This window comes from Lepisosteus oculatus, chromosome 7 (assembly GCF_040954835.1).
Source record: "Lepisosteus oculatus isolate fLepOcu1 chromosome 7, fLepOcu1.hap2, whole genome shotgun sequence".
In the NCBI taxonomy this organism is placed as follows: Eukaryota; Metazoa; Chordata; class Actinopteri; order Semionotiformes; family Lepisosteidae; genus Lepisosteus; species Lepisosteus oculatus.
The window spans coordinates 55,219,928-55,240,968 of NC_090702.1; the positions used below are offsets into that span (position 1 = coordinate 55,219,928).

Below are 21,041 nucleotides of genomic sequence, written 5' to 3' on the forward strand. Positions count from 1 at the left end.
AACTTTCTCCCTCAGAATATCTCTTGATAAAAGGGAAAAATGGACATGCCCAGAATGAATATGCAGGAATGTTAGAGACATAATAAAAGTCTTACATGTAAAAGTGTTACCAAAAACTTGATCTCAGAAGCTGAGAAAGGCTGGCTCTGCTCACTTATCAGATAGGAAACCTCTACGACAAACAAGGTTGCTGGTGTAAATGTTGGTAGAACAGTAGCAGTAACAGGTTGGAGAATCTAAACCGGAATCTCCTATCTAAAGTCTTCGTATGCTGCCTGGGGATACCGTCCTGTAGGAGGTGTTTTCCTTCAGTTAAGATATTTAGCTGAGGTCCTGATTAGCAGGCCATGATAGAGCCCAAGAGCTTTTACAATCTGGGCTCTGAAGTTTCTCTAACTCAAATGCTGAAGGCTCATCTCTCTCTTTTCTGCTTTATAATCTGTGTGCCGGGGCTTTCAACACAAAACTGGCTGCCATCTGCCACCAAAGGGTTTGCGGCACTTCAGCAATAGATTAATTCGTTCTCCAGCTTTTGGGATATAAAGTGATCTATTAATGTTAAGTAATAATAATTAAAGTTCTTCTACTTCTTCTCTAATGACATATATAGTAACAAGTAAGTAGTTTCAATCTGCTCATCTGTTTCACACGAACATAGAAAAGATTGCAAACAAGAGGAGGCCAGTTGTCCTGTTTGGTCTCTGTGTGCATTCACAAATAACAGTCTGAGGTTATTGTTCTTGCTGAAGTAGACAGGAAGAGCCTGACTATTTTTATATGTAGGGGCAGACCGTGAGAGATAAACCTCAGTAATGTTGTGCAAGGTAAATGTTAATCAGAGTTTTATCTTTACCATTTGATTCAATGTTTAAGTTACGATGAATGACTGAACATTGTAAGTTTGACGCAAGGTGTTGTTGAGGTACACTTAGTACACAGTCTGATACATGAAAGTAGAAGGACTCCTAAGGATTACTATCCTATGGTTCTAGGGGAAGAACTGGTTTTTAAAGTGGAACGACTAGCTTAATCAAACGATGGTCCTTCTGCTTTAAAGAATTGCCCATCCTTTTTAGTCACATGGTCCTTCTGGGTTGTTCCAAGTCCTTGCACTCAGTCGGTCCCACACTTAATGTATTAAAGTATGGGACAAATTGTTTATTCTTAACATATCAACCTGCAGCTCACCGCTGGCAGCCCACTGGAGCTCAGCAGGTGTGAGCCTGGTCAGTACCTGGATGGGAGACCTCCTGGAAAGCTAAGGTTGCTGCTGGAAGAGGTGTTAGTGGGGCCAGCAGGGGGCGCTCACCCTACAGTCTGTGTGGGTCCTAATGCCCCAGTATAGTGATGGGGACACTATACTGTAAAAATGAGTTTATGTAAAATGTGATGAGACATAAAACCGCAGTCCTGACTCTCTGTGGTCATTAAAAATCCTAGGGTGTTTCCCGGAAAGAGTAGGGGTGTAACCCCGGTGTCCTGGCCAAATTTCCCCCTGGCCTTTACCAGTCATGGCCTCCTAATAACCCCCATCTCTGAACTGGCTCCATCACTCTGCTCTCCTCCCCATTGAGAGCTGGTGTGTGGGGAGCGGACTGGCTCATCATCCAGGTGGGGCTGCACAGTGGTGGTGGTGGAGGGGATCCCCATTACCTGTAAAGAGCTTTGAGTGGAGTGTCCAGAAAAGTGCTATATAAGTGTAAGGAATAATAATAATAATAATTATTATTATTATTATTATTATTACTACCACTGTTTTGGGGTATATATGTAATGAAAAAGTCTCTCCAATTGTATTAGGTTTTTGATATTTAGAGATTTTGAAACAGTTGACAAAATCTCATTACCCGTTATCTTTCTGTTGTCCAATCAAATAGTTAAACCTTGTTGTTCAGTATCTCACATACATTGTTTTTTACTGTGGTCCAGTGCTTCTACTGCGCCTCACTTATTAAGTGAGAGATAAGTAACTGGTCAGAGCATACCTTACTCTAAAAGCACGTTTTGACCAGTATGTCACTGGGAGGTTTACTTTCCAAACTCAGGCTGCGGGTGTGAGCCTTGGCATTTGGCCTGACCAGGCATACACCCATGGGTGCAGATGTGAAATACAGACTACTGACAGAGAAACAGTGCAGTTCTCCAATACAGGAGGCCGATTCTGATCAGGCGTTATCTGCGCTGTCCCCAGTTACACATGGCTGAAGGGCAGCTCCATTTCTTCCGAGAGCCTTCTGTGGCAGCTCATCTTCCTCTGAAGAAGGCGGCTTGTCTCATCGGAACGCTAGGTGCTCCTCTCCGAGGTCTTGCGCCTGTGAGCCAGATTGAGGAAGCTGAAATGACATGAGAACATTAGAGTCTGTAGTCTGTATTTCACATCTGCACCCATGGGTGTATGGCGGACGGACCCTGGTCAGGCCAACTGCCAAGGCCCACACCTGCAGCCTGAGTTTGGAAAGAAAACCTCCCAGTGACATACCAGCCAAAACGTGCTTTTAGAGTAAGGTATGCTCTGGCCAGTTACTTATCTCTCACTTAATAAGTGAGGCGCAGTAGAAGCACTGGACCACAGTAAAAAACAATGTATGTGAGATACTGAACAACAAGCAGGTGTGCAAGCAGTGTGAGGGAGTGAAATACCTGGTCACTCACCTGTACTGGGCGCCTCGCAGAGTCTCACGGGCTCTTGGGCTGCTTCCTGAGCATAGTGCCCAAGAGGAACCCAGACCACTCGAGTGTCTTCTGCTTTCGTCAAAGGGGCGCATCTTGTTTCAGGTCGCCATACAGCTGGTGTATTTTAGCGAGCGCTCTGTATTCCTGTGTCTGAGCCATGGTGATGAAATGTGTTGCTGTTGTGAAGACACTGTCTACCACGAGGCGTGAGAGTCGAGGGGGTGGACGGGGTTTAACGGCTAGACCTTGATTTATAAACGCTCTTCCTCGGTCTCAGGGATAATTATTAAAATGAGCGAAATAATTAATTGTAATTATTATTTCCACGTTCGTTTAAGCCGTTTAATTAAAATTAACTTAAGGTGATCACACAATGCATTGGGTCAATATCGGCACATTTGCACATCTTTATCTTCATGCACAGAGAGCATACAGAGTCTCATTATAAAAGACATTATTAATGCACATTCCATGTTGCCCTATGGAACTCACTGCTCTGCCCAGATACAGCAGAGGTAGGCGGAGTCCCCCGCGTATCATGTGACCCAAGGGCGCGCAGCCAATTGGATGGCCGAACCAGGAAGTTGTTTCCACTCCAGGAAGTGCATTTAAACTGGTCTGACGTAAGGGAGGCGTTCTTTCTTGAAACATGTAAACAGAAACTGAACAGGGAGGAGCTGGTAATAGTTTCTGAAACCCTGAATTGCATCGGACATGAGACTATAGACGATGTAGAGGAAATTGAGATGCAAAGAAAACAACACTCCTTCTGGTAAGCGTCTTTAATTTGTTGGGGACTTGTGAGAAATTTATTTTTTATGTAATTCAACAACTGGTAGTTCATTATAATCAGCCCGACCGATTTGGACGTTGATCTCAGGTTCTGAGATCTGATAAACCTTGCCCGTTTATATAGATGCAAAAGAGGTGCTATCTAAGAGGAAATGTGTTTCTATGGTGACTTTTTAAATGTTAAACACGTACTCTGGATTTGCACTCGAAGGCTAACTGACGGTGGTCTTTCTGTAATTTCACGACAATTGATTTAAATGTCTCTTTCAGTTCAGTACAGAGAGTAGTTCATTCTCGGGTATTTACAGCCTGCTTCTCACAGGAATATTATCTTCAGTATTTGAAACAAATCCCTCGTTTTTTTAACTCCGTTCCTTCGTTGTGACTGCTCTTTTGGTCAAATCAACTAACGAATTTTACCTTTAAAACAGCAGTTTCGCCCAAGCATGTCAGCATTTTTTCCGTTTTACCCGAAATGCTGACATGCATGTAGAAAACAAAATTTCTACATTTTCTAGTAGTGCAGACCTTCCTCTCAACCTGTTTTAAAAGTTCTACAGTCCTCTTACGTGTCTTATTTTTATGATAAAGTAAAAGTTAAGTAAAGTTAAAGTATGATATGGTAACATTTAGTTATAAATAGAAAATATAAATATGCAAAGCATGCTTTGTTCGGAAATACAGAAATAGCTTGGCAAAGTGAAACAGGTCTCCACTATAGGTGTGGAGAAATCGATAGATTTGGTACTACGTCTCATCTTGGAACAATGACGAGAGAAAATAGGTTTCAATCTGAAACGGCGTTTTACCTTTATCAGCTGCTAAGAGAAATGATTGCTTCGGAAAAACTTTCAGCTAATGTTCTTATATTAGTAGTTCAGGCACAAAGTGAAAGAGACAGTACTACTTCAAAATGACTCAAGTGTAAACTTGTCAAGTGAACTTTGTTCCGTATAGGTTATTTTCGCGCTGCTTCCGAATGTTGTTATTAGGTAGGTTTAATGCCATCTGTATTTTATTTCCGTTTTGAAGAAAACCTTTGCAAATTGTCACTGGCCATTTGATCCTCGCACACAAACTCAATTGCCATAATTGTAGCAATATGTTTAAATATCTTTGGCTGTTTTTCAGAACCTCAAATAAACATTTATCTTTTCCTTTTTTAATATGGTCAAATTTAGTCTGGTTGTTTTTAAAGTGTAAATTCTGCAAAGTCTAAATGAATTCCTTACACTTATTATATAGCGCTTTTCTGGACACTCAAAGTGCTTTACAGGTAATGGGGATCTCCTCCACCACCACCAGTGTGCAGCCCCACCTGGATGATGCACCAGTACTTTTCCCACAGACCAGCTCTCAGTGGGGAGGAGAGCAGAATGATGAAGCCAGTTCAGAGATGGGGGTTATAAGGAGGCCAAGACTGGTAAAGGCCAAGGAGAAATTTGGCCAGGAAGCCAGGGTTACACCCCTACTCTTTTCAAGAAACACCCTACGATTTTTAATGACCACAGAGAGTCAGGACCTCAGTTTTACGTCTCATCCGAAGGACGGCACCTTTTTACAGTACAGTGTCCCCGTCACTGTACTGGGGCATTAGGACTGACATAGACCACAGGGTGAGCGCCCCCTGCTGGCCCCACTAACACCTCTTCCAGCAGCAGCCTCAGCTTTCCCAGGAGTCTCCCATCCAGGTACTGGCCAGGCTCACACCTGCTGGGCTTCAGTGGGCTGCCAGTGGTGAGCTGCAGGGTGACAGAGCTGCTGGCTGCTTTAGGTCTGGTTATAGGCCAGCTGCTGTGATGTGTCTTGTTGCTTTTCTTTTGTTTGTACAGCCTGACGTCGGCTGTCTTACTGGTGCCGCTGGTGTCTCCTGGCCGGAGTGAGAGCTGCATGTGTTGTTTCCAGCGGAGAGGTCATGGAGGAGCGGGCTCGCAGCAGGCTGTTGTGCTCCAGGTCCAAACTGGAGGACGATATCAAGGCCCTCTACCTCATGGACCACATGGTTAGCGATGAGGTGCTCAGCGCAGATGAAGAGGAGACCGTCAAAGCCAAGGTGTGCTTCCTTTTTCAGAAGCTTAGTGTTGAGCCTCCGGTATTTTAACCTAGAGTCCATATTCAGTCCTCCTGTTGGTGTCCCTCAGCTGACTAGACTTGAGTGCTCCTTGATGTTTAAGGTTCGATCCTGGGTGACATTTCTGATTGGTTGGCTGTGGGCGAAAGGAGAGAAATCCCATATTCACATCACTCCACTTGGTACAACAACAGGCTTCACTTCATGAAACCTCATGGGTCTAAACTTGGAACGTAGATAAAGCACTCTGTTCATTTACAAGCTTTTAAGCTACACCAGCAGTCCTGTGAAATGCACTGACTGTCACAAGTACAGCATGTTGTGGGAAACTGATTGAAGAAGGGAAGAGTAATTCTGGAACCCTTCCCCCCCCCAGAGTTTATGAGCTAACATATTCTTTAATCCTCTGAGGTTAATTTAACATCTTACTGAATGTGTCAGTCTTAGCTTGAGTATTGATGGTCCTGGTCTGTTAAGCAACTCCAGTTAGAAATGTTGGCGTCTTTGATCCAAACCTTGAATATGAAGCTCATGTTCATTATGTTGTAAAAGTGACATTTATCATGTTCATAATATCACTTGTATCCATTTATATGGCTCTCAACCTAATACAGAAAAGCTAATGCGTGCTTTTGTCTTAGCAGACTATTTTGATAGAGTGCTCTCTTGGGTTTCCAAAACATGATTTTCAAGTTGCAGCGTATTAACAGCTCAGGCTGCTCAGAACTGAACTAAAACTAAAATGCATGCGTGAACAGTTTGGCTCCTCATGAGATGAGTGAAGTGTTAATCCCCTACACATCTACGTGCTCTTTAGACTCTTATTTCAGTCCCCAATGCGAGGCTCCGGACCCTGTGGGGGACCCCGAGGGTCTGCTTTCTGTCCCATTGCTCCGAGGTTGCAAAGTGATCTCCCACCACGGATCAGATCTCGCAAGACAGTCAGCACTTTTGGCTCCTGTCTTCCAGCTCATTGGCACACTTGTATTCGTTTGATTTGCTGTTATTTGTGTGTTCCCATATCGGTATTTTTGATTGGTCCAATTATAATGAGGAGCCTTGAATTTAACATCATGAAAAGCACTCGGCACAAAAGTTTATTAGTAGTAATGATCAAATTTCACCTGACTGAAAAAGTAAAAATAATGCAGTTGTTAGCGGTTTAGGCTGTAAGGACATGAGAAAACAATGTGAATAGGCCGTTTAGCAGCAGATCTCATTGTTTTGTGTGCACATTGGTCATACAGAGACATGAGAACACAACGTTTCTTATGATCTTGGAGTCAGCTGATGAGCCTTTCCATCCCATGTTCTTGAATGGGCTTATGGCTCTCCCAACAGGAGTGCTTTTGACACCTGATCCCTCACAAGCCTTGAATGAAAGAAGAGCAGCTGACAAGTCACAGCACTTTTTACAGTGTGCATTTTCTGGTGGAGCTGCTATGTGTTTCCTTCCTCTTTTCACGCTGCTGTGTTGGTGTGATGAGCGCCGGACGTGTTTTTAACCTGTGTCTTGTGAAATAGTTTAACTGCCATTGTCCCACGGGAGAGATATGTGGGTAGCACAGTAGAGGAGCAGCAAGCACTTTCAGTTTCTGTGCTTTCTACAGTTGGGTGCCTTCTGTATGGAGCCCTGCGTGTTCTGTCTCTGGGCACTCCTGTGTCCTCCTGCTTCTTATCTTGATTGCCTCTGTGTGTACAGTCAGGACAGTCATGTATGCCCTGCAGTTGGCGGTGTCCTGATTTGTGACCTGTGTTTCCTGGAGAGGTTTCTGTGACCCTGGCCAGTAATAATCTGCTTTCTTTTATGATGTCCTGTATCTGAAACAGCGGGCGCTTATATCTGCAGTTTGCTCCATTTTCCACAGTTGCAGTATTTTTTGACCTTGTCAGAAGCCTAAAAGTTTCCATTATGAGATTAAAAGTCTTACTCCATCTCGGCGTGTTGTCAGGTGTCTCTGCTATTGCTTCATTAGTTCTATTCATTGAGAGTTTAATTGTCCCCATTACAAGTGTGTGTGACTGTGTGTGTTCTGTCATGAACTGGCGTCCCTGGGTGAAAGTAACCCTGGGTGTAACTTGGTGTCCCGCAAAGTGGCAAAGAAAAGTAACAGAGGTGCTCAAAAAAAATAAAACGATTTGTTTTCTCAAGGTGTCATGGCAAACCTATTGAAGATCTGCTGTTTAAGATCAACAGCTTTCAGCATGATGACATTCACCTGGTCTACTCTTAACCCTGTGTTCTGTACCTTTGTGTTTAATTTCCTTTTTCCTCTCGACCGACAGGCAACCCGGAGGGAGCAAGCGGCCGCCTTGATCGATTTGATTTTAAGGAAGGATAACCATGCCTACGTCTCTCTCTACAACGCTCTGATCCGCGAGAGCTACAGTGACCTCGCCTCCCTGCTGCAGAAGGACCTTCCTCTGATCTCGCCCAGAGCCGACAAGAGCTTCCCGGATGGCGAGAATCCCGGAGGTGAGGTCGCGCAGCGGTTTTCCTGCGTTATCACCTGTATTCGAAAAATATCCGTGTTGTGCAGTGCAGTCTTATTGTGTAATGTATGCAGACCAGGGATTCCAAATATAGAGTTATTATTATAGAGTTCCTTCAGTGTTTATTTTCCAACTGCATGTTTCCCTTTATACAGTCATTAGCAGCCCCTGTGTCTTCACTAGATCCCAGTTGAGTGCAAATCGTTCACTGCCATCTGGGGTTTAGGGTGACTTTGTCATGAGCTGTGACTTCAGTCATTGTAACAGCGATCATTGTGCGGAGAACTGCGCATGTGTTCTGTTAAAAAGCATACTTGTCTGGACAACTTCTTGAGCTGCTGGCGAGACTAGATTAGTGTTCAGCCCTTTCCTGCAAAGTCTGGTTTCATTGTTATTTAGTTTAGCAGGTGCTCTAATCCAGGATGATTTACAAAATATGCAATAATACCTCAAATAAATGCAGCAAAAAGTAATCATTGAGCTATAGGACAAAGAAGTAGAAATGACAAGAGACGCGAAAGAGTGAGGCGGACATGCCGAAGTGCTGAGCCATTGCAGCGCAGAGGGAAAACAGCGTCTATCTAGCACTGTCTCACCTGCTGGTGAAGGAGACATTGACTACGGTCCAGCAGGAGCACCACTGAGCACAGTGCTGTATCTGCTGGTTGCAGGAGCTCGCAATGGTATAACAAAGATCACGGGTGCTGTCTGAGCAGGCGCTGAACGGCGATTAGTAACTGCACTTTTATGTGTTCAATCAAAGTTTATTTATCAAATGCACAACAATACAGCGTGCACCAGTAGTTGCTGGCAATGAAATGTCTTTTCTACGAGCTCACCGGGGGGGTAAAAATCACAAAATTAAAGTTTCAAAATAAGGTTACATAATAAATAACAGTGCAATAGAAATGGAATAAAATAAACTCAGACAGAGCTCAATATAAATAGAGCTGGTATGTGTCCAGGGTCTATGCAATACGTAGTGCAGTACGCCGAATGCAATGAATGGCTTCGATGGGTAGTTCAGGGATGAGAACGACCAGGAACTCGGGAGAGGGAGTGAAGAGAGAATGGGGCAGTGTTTGTTTGGTAAGAACATAAACGGGATATAAATGAGAAGAGGAGCTCCTTTGACCCCCTTCTAGACTGTCCAAACTCCAGTCTTGAAACACGTCGGTAGCGAATAGAGCCAAGGATCTCCTCCAGCTGTTGCCTGCAGAGCGCCAGGGTATCGGCATCAACCACAGGGCTGGGCAGCCCGCTCCACACTCGCACCGCTGTTCGTGTCAAGATGTGGAAAGCCTTCTGTTCTTGAGGATGTGTGCTTCCTAATAACTTCACATCCCGAGGTCTGTTCAGGTCCTAGTGCTGTGTGGTCTGCTGACTTGATCCCCCTGCGCAGTAAAGGTGCCAGCCTGGCCTCTCCTGCCCCGGGACATTTTTCATTCTGTGATGTTGGTAGTCAAGATAGTTCAGAGTAATGCTCGTCTGTCAGTCTTCCAGTCTGGATCTGAACCGCCACCATGCCCTTAATGTGTGTCCTGTCTGCACATTTCTTACTCTTGAAGACCATCGGTTTTCCTTTAATCTGCCTTTGATGCCCCGGCGTTGGTGAATACTTAACACTTGACATAATCTCTTTCAAGGAGCAAAGCCAGCCCCTAAAGTTCTAGCTGGTATAGTACCTCTTCCACATCTCTGTCAGTTTTAGAGTTGTGGGTTTGCATGGGTTATCGCTTGTTAATGTATTTCAAGACTGGAGTTTGGGCACTTGCAAAGGAGAATTGATCAGTGTGTTGGCATTAATATAAACATCTCAAATGTTTGAATATATAGAAAAACGATGGACCCGTCAACTCTTTCTGTAAGTCCAGAAACAACACTTTATCACTTATCTTGTCAAAGGACAATTTGATTTGTCTGTACCTCTATAAAGTAGTCAAAATAGTCAAAATATGCACTGTATTCATGCACACAATTTATTGAGGAGCTTTTTCTAAAAATCCTGCCCTTATGCTTTGCATATGTTGCTAAACAGATTTTTTAAATAATTTTTCACATAGCGTTTTCAAATTAGAAAGTATTAACCTGTTGATTGGTAACCCACTGGAACCACCTCTCACAATCTTGTCTGTGAGACCGCTCAGCTCTGTTGCTTTGTGCAAGCTTACATCCTTTCCCTTCCTACACTTTGCGCTCTGTCGTGCTGTTTTATTGCAAACTGGAGATTTTTGTTTTCTGTGTTTTGTAGCATTAAATATTTTTTTATTGTACCATCTTGAACCGCCAGTCATCTCTTCGCTGTGCGGTGTGGAAATTGCCAGTTGTGTCACTCCAGACTTTCCAGCAGCGAGCCTGTTTCCTGCAGGGTGAGGGAGGGGACCCGCAGACACGCTGCCTGTCACACCTGTGAGCCAGTCGAAACGCCCTGAGCTCCACAGCAGCTTGAAGGAGAGTGGGTGCCGATCGGAGGACCGGCTCGTCTCCCTCGCTGGAATTGCTGCAGAATTGTTTTTTTCCAAAAGCCAACAATCCTCCCCCCAATAAGGAGCGGCTTTTGCTCTTTGCTTTTGATCTTTGCTGTTTGACTGGCTGAGGCGCTGGGGTAGTCCCAGACGTTTCTGTGCTCATTTTGGGCATTTGACTTTGACACTAGCTCTTTGTCTTTGATATCAAGCAGGGTTTGGGCTTATGCAAATCAGGTTGTTCTTTGGCATGTGTGGTTCAGGCAGTAGGCAGAAGGAAACGTCCACCCCCCACCGCTCTGGAGCGCATTCAGTAAATGAGGGCCCGGAATGGGGGAGGCGTAGTTTCAAGTCCAGGATTGTAAAAGTTCTAAAAACTTCTCCTTGCTAACTGCCTTGTGGAGGCAAAGTGTTCTCTCCGTCTACAATGGGCCTAGATTCATTAACACACTGTGCAAAGTCAGCTCCCTTCATGCTAAACAAGTGGCGAGTCATGTCATTCTCCTTTGTTTTTCAGAGCAGCCATTCATGAGACATTTTCAGTGTTCTGGTGCTCTGAACTCACGCAGGCTGGTAGTTGCGCAGTGCAGGGTTAGCCACAGCAGAGCCTCCCGAGTGCTGTGGCCTAATGCTAGGCAGAGTCCCCGAGATGTGTGCTAGTCTTAAAGGCAGATTCCTCAGGTTGGGTGCTATTCTCTGGGGCTGGCTGGGGGTGACGCCCGCCTGTGTGTTCCAGTGCAGGCCGTGCTCAGGGAAGGGGGCGTCCCTCAGAGGCCCGTGGTGTTTGTCAAGCGGCCCGAGCTGGTCAACCGGATCCGGGAGAAGCTGTACAAGCTGCTGGCGGCACCGGGCTGGGTGACGGTGTTCGGCATGGCCGGCTTCGGGAAGTCTGTGCTGGCGGCGGAGGCCGTCCGGGACAACGAGCTGCTGACAGGTGGGTCTCCGATCCACACTCATGCCTCACGTGGTGCAAGGGACTGGGCTTAACCAACCAGATACTGTGCAGCTCCAAGCGGGCAGCGTTTGTTATTGAAGTGCAGAATCCCTTTATCATTATATGTATATGCATATCCATGCTTTCAGCAAAAATACAGTTTTGGGCATTGGTGTGTGTGCATGGCACTTTATCCCCCTGTCCGCTTCCCCTCCTGACAGTGTGCTTTCCCGGAGGGGTCCACTGGCTGGCTGTGGGGCAGCTGGACAAGGCAGGACTACTGGTGAAGATGCAGTCTCTCTGCTTCCGCTTGGACCTGGACTCCCAGTTTTGCCAGAGACCCCCCAGCACTATCGAGGAAGCCAAAGACCGCCTGCGGTTCCTCATGATCCGCAAGTACCCCAGGTGTGTGCACCCGCCTCAGATTCACGTATCCACGGCACGGACCGGAACCCCAGCAGCGCTCGGAATATCGGAGCCCCCGGCTTCCACCCCGAGTAGATTCGCCGTCTCGGTTTTAACTCCATCAAGCCATTTCAAAATAAGTCCCGGAACTGAGGATTGGGGGCTGGAGGATTAGATGCTTTGTGATGCAGTACTTTTCAAAAGTATTCACCCCCTTCCCCCTTCCTTCTGTTGCCTTACACGTGACCCATCAGCATTTTTTAAAGTGAATATTTCTCATCCAAACCCGAATGCCCAGACTGGAGCAGTGTTATTGTTGAAAGAAGTTAAAAGAGCAGTAAAGACGAGTAGCTGCTGCAGGCAGGAGTGTTCATCCCTTTTTGCCGTGGCAGAATCCGCCGGTATCGGGGGGGAACGCTCCGGCCAGGAGCCGCTGTGAGTGAGCTCGGCTTTCTTGTCCTTCCTGCTGTTGTGCACCTCAGGTCGCTCCTCATTCTGGATGACGTCTGGGACGGCGCGGTTCTGCGGGCCTTTGACATCCAGTGCCGAGTTCTGCTCACCACGCGGGACCGGAGCCTGACGGACTGCGTGGCAGGTGCGCTGCAGGCCTGACCGTGGTGATCAATTATTAGAATTGATCAGCAAGGGGCTTCTGAGCTTGTGACTGTCTGGTCACAGGTGGTTTTGATGTCCTGGTATGCCAGGTCCTGAATTATACCTTTTTGAATTTCATCTGCTGCGTGTACAATGTTTGATAAACCTTCTATTTGTTATCATCTACAAATTTGACTAATTTACTAAATACACCCAAATTTGGCTAATTAATATTGATAAGGAAGAGCAGTGGTCCTAGTACAGACCCCTGTGGTACTCTGCTAAAGTTCATCCCTTGTCTTTCCTGTTTTCTATTAACCAGTTCTCAAATCAATTCATCTTCTATGAGGAATTGAATTGCAGGCCTCCTGAAAATCAAACTATGCCACATACGCTTGGGTATCAAGTACTGTTGCTGCTTTTTCAATGAGCTCTAATTCTAAGTTAGGCCAATCCTACCTTTTCTAAATCTGCGTTGACCCTCTCCTCAGATCGTATTTCCCTGTAGGCGATCCTCTAGTTCCAGCAGTTTCCATGTCTCGCGTGTAAAAGAAGTTGGACAAGTAATGGTGTGTGATTTTGTTGTCTCGGAGAGCTCAAGATGCAAGTGGCTTTCAAAACGGGGAGATAGGGATAAGGGGCTCTCTGTTAGAAGTTGCAGTGGGCGGGTTGCTCAGGTGGGACGCTGGTGGTTTGGTCCTAACTGTGTTTCTCCTGTACTGGCGCCTCTCCACAGGCCAGAAGTTCGAGGTGTCAGTGGGCCGCGGCCTGGAGGAGGACAAGGCGCTGGAGGTCCTGGCTGTGTTTGTGAGCAAGAAGGTGGCGGCGCTGCCAGAGCAGGCGCGCCAGATCGTGCAGGAGTGCAAAGGTACGGGCGCCGCGCCGCGCCACGCCGGGTCCCCCAGCGGCCTGGCGATGGCAGCGCAGCGTGCTTGCTGGAGAGGAGTGGAGTGGGCTTTCCTTAAGCCCCAGCAGAGTCCATGTGTGGAGCAGGCAGAATTGACATGGGAGTGACCTGTTCTTGCCATACATGGGCCGTAAGAAAAGAGTCGGCAAAATCATTGACTGAGGTCACGTCATGTAAAATATGTGGAGAACAATGGGGGTCGAAATATATCTTATTACCAAGTGATATTTGACTTCATAAATTATGCATTTTCTCATTTAATTGAAGGTGTTCTTTTTCTGCATGTATTTAGAAAAGTGTCTCGTATAGTATGCATAGGCCAGTTATTATGCCCCTAGTATTTCTGCTTGCGTTTCCCCAAAGGTGTTGTACAAAGTATTAATTTATTTTCTGCCCTACTTTCTTGTATTAATAATTTGTGACTATACTGTGGCAGCAGGGCCAGCCACAGCAGGTTCACTCTGTGATATCTGTCCATGTGCAGTGGTATGTGAATTAAAATGGAACGAGATGTTTCAGGATGTTCATTTATTTTATGAACTTGAAATACAGAGAAGAAGTTTGCGGTCATGATGGGACTTTTGGTGGGGAAGTTCAACATTAAGGGTTTGCTGGAGCATTTTTCTTTTGCCATTTTGTTGTACATATCTATTGAGTCTCATTTTTCTGGTAGTGAAGGGTGGAGCAGTTAGAAATAATTCAGCTTCCTAAAACTGCAGAAAATAAAGAGGTAAAATGCAACATCAGTGGACGTCTGGTGGTTTAGAAAAAGTCCTGCTGAATGTCCTTATTTGCATTATTTCACCTTTCAGTATTTACAGGCATTACATTTCTGCATTCTAAACTCATTTTTAATTGTGCTGATGTTACCTCTTCTCCTTTTGAACTTTTTTATCCTACTGTAAAGCACTTTGAGAAGTTAAAGGCCATATCAACGCCATACAAAATAAAATAAATAAATATACAAATTTAGCACAGTGACCATGTGGTTTTGTGGTGTATTTATCTCCCTGTTTCACAAGACTTTAGACAAAATTGTGCTTGCGTTTGCTAGCAGGAAAGAGTTCTAGTCATGCTGTAAATTGAAGGTTTTAATCTAAATTATAATGTGAATGAGCTGCATTGTCATACATAATATCATACCAAAAATATGAGAGAGGCTACAGATGAGAGGAGTCCTTTCTGTCCATCCAGCCCCTTGAAATGTTGTTTTTCTGCAGCTGTGATCCCAGGATCGTCTCTTAGTAACTGTTTCTTGAAGAAGCCAACGTATCGGCTGCAACCACATGGATTGTTAGCTTTTTACACAAAGATAAGAAGGTTCTGCTTCTTTTGCCGGATATCCCTTTCAGCGCGGGATGCGTCCGCTTGTTCCGCTTTGACGTTTGAGGTTGTCGCCACACATTTTCTCAAGTGTTCGTCAGCTCATTGCATCTCTGTCTTGCCATCCGACGGTGCCCTGGTGTCATGAGTTGAATTCCAGTCCGGGCCTCCTTTTTGTGTGGCGCGTGCATGTTCTTCCTGTCCATGTGGGTTTTCTCCGGGTACTCCGCAGTCGAAAGACCTGCTGTCTGCGTTAAGAGGTGTCTAAGTTGTCCGTGCTGCTCTCCCTGGCCAGGCAAACGTGCCCACTCTCTTCCAGGGCACCAGTGCTGGTGGCTGCGGTGGTTTCCACGGTGGCTGACTCCGCTGTCCGGTGTTCCTCCAGGCTCGCCTCTGGTCGTGTCCCTGATTGGAGCCCTGCTGCGCGAGTTTCCGGACCGCTGGGCTTACTACCTCCGGCAGCTGCAGAACAAGCAGTTCAAAAGGATTCGCAAGTCCACCTCTTACGACTACGAAGCCTTGGATCAGGCCATGTCCGCCAGCATCGAGGTCCTGCCGGACGACCACAAGGACTTTTACAAAGACCTGACTGTCCTTGAGAAGGATGTGAAAGTGCCGGTGAAGGTAAGACTGGGCCCCAGAGCCCAGACACAGGCATTAGTGTGCAGGATGACAGCTAATATTAAAAGCCCCTTTCAGGAGGTAATGGAGAGTTATTTCAGTCTTTATGGCCTGGCGAGCAGAAAGCACTCTTTTCAATTTGGTTTAATTGTGTGGCAGGAAGATTCCGGTCTTCGCTGTGTAATTTTCAGTTCGCGTCATCTTTCAAGTGTTTTTCCAGGTTCGTTCCCTGACCTAGTGTCCCATTAGCCATGGTTTCTCCATCTCTAACCCCAAGACGAATTACGAATCGCCCCGCGTTTCTGCATTCAGTGGCAATTTTGACTTCTTCTGGGTATTTGTGTCCTAGTTTCTTTCTCACCAGTTTTTTTTTTAATAAAATATTTTTTGCCTGCGGTATGAATATTAGATGGCATAGGTCGTGATTTCTTTCACAGCTTTCTTTGAGTGTACCGTTATGTGATGGATTCTGAAAAAACAAATCCAGCGAGTCACGCTGTGTTCTGCCTGTTTTTCCGTAATAGGTCCTGTCTGTTCTGTGGGATCTGGAACCTGAGGAAGTTGAGGATATCCTCCAGGAGTTTGTGAACAAATCCTTGCTGTTCCGCGATTCCAACAAGACGCCTTATCTCTATTACCTCCACGATCTGCAGCTGGACTTCCTCACCGAGCAGAACCGCTACAGGATTCAGGTGCGATCCCGCTTCCACACCCCGAAGAGGGCTCCACAGCCGAAACGCTGCGTTTCTTTTCTTCTCTTTTCAGCAGGGAATAAACCTTTACTTGTTCCTTTGCAGCCTACGCCTGCTGACCTGAACCCACTTGAACGACTTCAGCCCATTTTAAAAAAATGTCCATTCGTTTTTTTTTTAAGTAGGAATTTAAATGAATGACAAAGATTCGTCAGGGGCCGAATGATTTGCATTTATTACTTGCAAATATTCTGTAAAATCGCTACAAGTAATAACAGTGCTGTGTTTCTTCCGGTGCTTTCAGGGAGTTTCTCAGCTGAGCTGCTCGACCAGTTATTAACATGCTTTTCACCTTCTCAACACCGCCTTGGTGAAATTTGTGCTGTCCACTCCCTTTCTACTCACTAGCCATCGTATCTGCTGCTCATGATGCAAGAACGCACTGTTGTGCATTTTCTCAGTCCAGCTGTTGCAGAACTCCTTTTCAACATGCCTTCAGTCCCTCAGCAGTGTTTTGGTGCAGTATGTTCCCAGTATTCACTCTCTCCTTAGGAGCTCTGTGATATTTAAGTGCTGGAGTGAACACTTCCATTGGGTGGCGCCTTGCAGAGTTAGTTTTCTACATGAGCTGTATAAGGAAGAAGGTAGCCAGGAGTAAAAGCATGGAGAAGGATTGTGTTATCTGAGCATAAAATCAAGATGATTTAGAAATAATTTTAAAATAGTGTCTCGGTTAACTCGTTAGCGGGCAGTTTTGTGAGGCTTCTGGAGAAGCTCAAGCAATAACGTTGGTTGCCGAGGAGCAGGTGAGCCTTACAGTGTAGCTCAGATGGGAGTGATCCGAGCCAGGATCCCGTCAGCTGGCCAGCTCGCTGCTCATTTCAGGACTAGCTGAATATGTAAAGCAAATCTCTTTTTCTTTGACCAGGAGCTGCATTCCAAAGTGGTCCATCAGTATCAGAAGTATTATAAAAACACCCATCCCACAGCAGGCGATGAGGACTGTCTGTACTGGTACAGGTATCTGGGATATCACATGGCCAGAGGGAATCTGCACGAGGTGAGCTGCTCATTCAGGACTAACTCCTGTCGTTTAGGCACTTCTCGCTGGAGTTTCAGTATACTGTACTGTAAGACGTAACTTACTTAGAGACCTAAGGGCTGGATATACTGGACCAACCTTGGTCCTGGAGAGCCCCAATCCAGTTATTTATATCTTAGTTATTTACACTTTAAATCACCAGTCATTTAAGTAAATTGGGAACAGTTGTTTAAGGAATTGAACAGTTAATCAAATTTATCAATTAAGCAATTAATGATTCAGTGAAGCTCATTGCTTAACATTAATAATAAAAGACTATATTTTATATACAGTAAAAGAAAAAAGTTAAAACGATGAAAACGGCATCAAAGATAGGGGTTTAAATTAGCACAAAGAAACAGAAGGGTTTATAATGTGATAGAAGATGCAAAGAGGCAGACAGACATCAATTAGATAAAAGCCCTTCTGAAGAAGAAGATTTTGAGTCTGGATTTGAAAGCACTCAGGGAAGGTGACTCCCTGATATCCTTGGGAATCCAATTCCAGAGCTTTGGGGTGCAGCAGAAGAGGGCTCTGTCACCCATAGAGTGTAGACAGGCTTGGGGGACAGACAGGAGACCAGAGTCCGTGGATGAACTTTGTGAGGTGGGGAGTAGGAAGATAATAAGTGACATAGATAATTGTTCCAGGACCAGGGTTGGAGACCACTGCTGTATATATACCTGCAGGATACATACAGCTGAAGATTGCCCGTTTCATGTTTGTTGATAATGTTGGTCTGTTAATCTGCTCCTCTGCTTGTGTGTTGTTCAGTGAGCATTTGCATTGCCTAATGTGGCTTAAGTGACTATTTCCTAAGTCCGGTACACTGGTTTGTTAGGCCTTGAGTTTTTTGTCAGGTGCTTCCAAGCCCTGCACTGTAACACTGGTCTGCTGAGCTATTTTGCTTTCATACTCACTCTGATACTACCTGCTGCCCTTATGCTGCCTCTAGCAAGAGGCATTCATTTCCTGGGGTTAAATGGGTTAAAAATGTCACATTCAGTCCAATTTCACAGATTGGGAAGACCGCACAGTCTTTACATGCCTGAGAGATGTTTTAGTCTTGGACGGGGGGAGGTGTTTAGTGGCCATTCAAAACACTTTGCTGTCCCCAGAGAGCTGTTGCGGCCAGTTGAAAAGACTGCGTGCTGAATCGTGCCGTGTGGGCTGCTACTGAATTGCACACACTTGGCAGCCTCGCCTCCCGTGAAATTGCTACTGTCATCGGGAAAACGCAAATGTTGTGCTTTACCATATAGGAGCTGTACTCCTTCTTGTTCTCTCTGGACTGGGTGAAAACCAAGGCTCAGATCATGGGACCAGCCAGCCTCATCAATGACTACGTGGAGTACAGCAGTATTTTGGACAAAGAGGTACGTGTTGCTCAGTGGCTTCCATGTACAGGAGCTGAGAAGTTAGTTTTGCATTGTGAAACGGTTGGACATAAACAATAAACTTACCCATTTTAGGTCACAAAAGTCAAGTTCAGCTTTATTGCATAGTTACAGGGTAATGACATTTTCCATTTTTAAAAATAAGTTAATACTGAAAGTAACTCATAAACATTTTAACGTTATTAAAAGCAGCGCTGTTCTGAGCACCTCGTGTTCTTGGCTTCGTGCTCTTCAGCTCGGCAGAAACAAAGAGTCTTGTTCTCTACAAAGTCCAGCAGGCTTGCTGGTGACGCACATCTGCACTGCAGATCAGGACTAGAAGACAGACACTACTTCACCACATGAATTAACGCGGGGCTTTAGGGAGGCCACATTGTTCATGTTCAAAGAGGAATTGAGACAGGACACCAGGGTGACACCTCTGGCCCATGAACAGTGCCCTGGGATCTTTCATGACAGGGTTGCTCGGGAGTTCCAGTCAGTGTGATTGGAAGTCTCCCATCACAGAACTGACCAGGCCCAGCCCTGCAGAGCTTCCGAGACTGGACTGAGGTGGACATGCCGCTGCCTGCCCTTCTGTAGCCATGCAGTATTTATACTCCGGGCGGCAGGTCACACTTTGTGTGTTAACTGTAGCTCCGTGTTTAACTGCTGGACTTTTGGAAAGCGCCTGTACAGACTCACATCTGTTCAGTGACAAGAACCCACAAGCGATACCTGGGAAAGAGATCTGATTGTTCTGGAGAAGCTCAGAATAAGAAAAAAAAAGATCTGGCTCTCAACATAAGTTCTTTTGATCCGTATTCAAAGCTTAACATAAATTGGTCCAAGCCTGGAGTAGAGGACTGAAGCTGTGGATGGGGAAGAGGTGGGGTGTCAGTGGGGTGTCAGCTATTTAAAGCCCTGCGGTGGTCTCAGAGGGGGTCCCACCACAGTCGGCAGCTTTCCTTCTGCCAGCAGTCGCTGCTGCTCACTGGAGCGGGGGTGCTGGGAGCAGGAAGGAGTGTGATTGGCTCCCTGCTGGAAACCTGGAGACGTCTGCTAATTGGAGGGCATGAGAAATCCATCAGAACAACCTTTTATTGGGCACACATTTTCCTGGAATTTGCAATCATCATCTTCATTAAACTAAATTCATTTAGACTGATGACCCCATGTAGTGCGAAGCCCTTCCTCGTACCGTGAAGCCATTCTGAAGTCAAGGGAAATGTGCCAGGTTTCTCGCCCTAAGCCTTTGACTTCGTAGGCCCACTCGCACGGTGGGTGTTCTGCTCTGCCCCGTGGTTTGAACTGGGTCAGACTGTCGCGGCGGTCCTGGTGTCCTGTGGAAGGCTCCAATCCGAGACGTGGGCGATCGTGACGTCTCTCTCTCTCTCCGACCCAGAACAGCACGGTGCGCGAGAACTTCCAGGAGTTCCTGTCCCTGAATGGGCACCTGCTGGAGCAGAGGCCCTTCCCGGACGTGGTGCAGCTGGGCCTGTGCCAGCCCAGCTCCTCGGAGGTGTACCGCCAGGCCCGGCTCAAGGCTGAGGAGGAGGCCAGGAAGGGGGCCTTTTACCTGGACTGGATGTGAGTGCCGGCACAGACACCTGCTCATCCCTCAGCTGAAATGTTTTTTTTAAGTAGTTTATTCAAGAGATTTTGAACATTTTAACAAGACCAAGAAGGAACGAGAAACATACATTAAACAAAAGACACAAAAAAACAGGCTAATAATGAACATAAAGCTCAGACTTGCTAAGGCCTTTCTACAGTTTTCATGTTGAGATTAGAATAATGCCAAAGTGTGTGATAGAAGTAGTCACAGAATGATTGGATGTATAAAAGGATCAGATCGGGGATGAGTATAAAGCTCAGTCTTTTTCAGAGCACTCAAGAAAAGGACCCCAGATCCTATAGGATCACTCCAGGGTGCCTGTCCTATAGAAACAAATCCTCTCTGTTGTTCAGCAGGAATGTATTGACGGTCGCTATTGTTGCCCACATTAGTTTCTGGTTTCTCACTCCTAAGGCTCCAACTGCAACATGTTAAATAATCAAGGTCTGTTTCAGCTTCCCTAAGTGTATAAGAAGAAATAACTACAGTTTGCACTAATTGTAATATATGATTTATTTTTGTGAAGCTTCTCTTCCATTTTCATTTAGCTTCTGTAGATGATTTTGATGCACAAAAGGAACTGTTTGAGGAAAAAGCTGACCTGCTTCCTTCTTTATATCCGTCACCTTTTTGGTGACACCTTTTGGATGTGCTGCACAGATGTGCAGTACTTAGAAATGATCTTTGATTCTCCAAACAAGGAAGATGGGACAATGACAAAGATAAAAATGGGGAAGGTTTTGGGATGATCTTTGTGTAGCTATCTAGCATTCATTCATTAATGTGTCCAGTTAGAGTGCAGGATCAAAGCACAGGTTTCCACTAGCTGATGTCCATAATAGACGGGCCTCTCCAACCAAGAGTAGCTCTGGACCTGCAGGATAGAGGGCCTCGCTCAGCTTGTGGGAAACCTGGACTGGTACAAACTCCCAGCTGTTGGCTTGGCAAGCAAAAAACTGCTCACATCAAGCATTTCAGCTGAAGTGCAATGAAACA

At 45.7% G+C, this 21,041-nt stretch overlaps 1 protein-coding gene across 2 annotated transcripts in view; it reads left to right on the top strand.

Moving 5' to 3' along the window:
- Window positions 1-3,305: 3,305 nt before the first annotated feature.
- Window positions 3,306-21,041, top strand: part of apaf1 (apoptotic peptidase activating factor 1) — a 75,936-nt gene continuing 58,200 nt past the window's right edge. For both annotated transcript variants that reach the window (XM_015351932.2, XM_006633059.3), the window contains exons 1-12: window positions 3,306-3,445; window positions 5,298-5,518; window positions 7,823-8,012; window positions 11,231-11,428; window positions 11,650-11,833; window positions 12,316-12,428; window positions 13,164-13,295; window positions 15,043-15,281; window positions 15,803-15,970; window positions 16,899-17,030; window positions 18,314-18,427; window positions 19,833-20,017. In XM_015351932.2, the coding sequence (XP_015207418.2) occupies window positions 5,381-5,518; window positions 7,823-8,012; window positions 11,231-11,428; window positions 11,650-11,833; window positions 12,316-12,428; window positions 13,164-13,295; window positions 15,043-15,281; window positions 15,803-15,970; window positions 16,899-17,030; window positions 18,314-18,427; window positions 19,833-20,017 (1,793 nt within the window). In that variant the 5' untranslated portion in view covers window positions 3,306-3,445; window positions 5,298-5,380. The remainder of the gene's footprint in view (window positions 3,446-5,297; window positions 5,519-7,822; window positions 8,013-11,230; window positions 11,429-11,649; window positions 11,834-12,315; window positions 12,429-13,163; window positions 13,296-15,042; window positions 15,282-15,802; window positions 15,971-16,898; window positions 17,031-18,313; window positions 18,428-19,832; window positions 20,018-21,041) is intronic.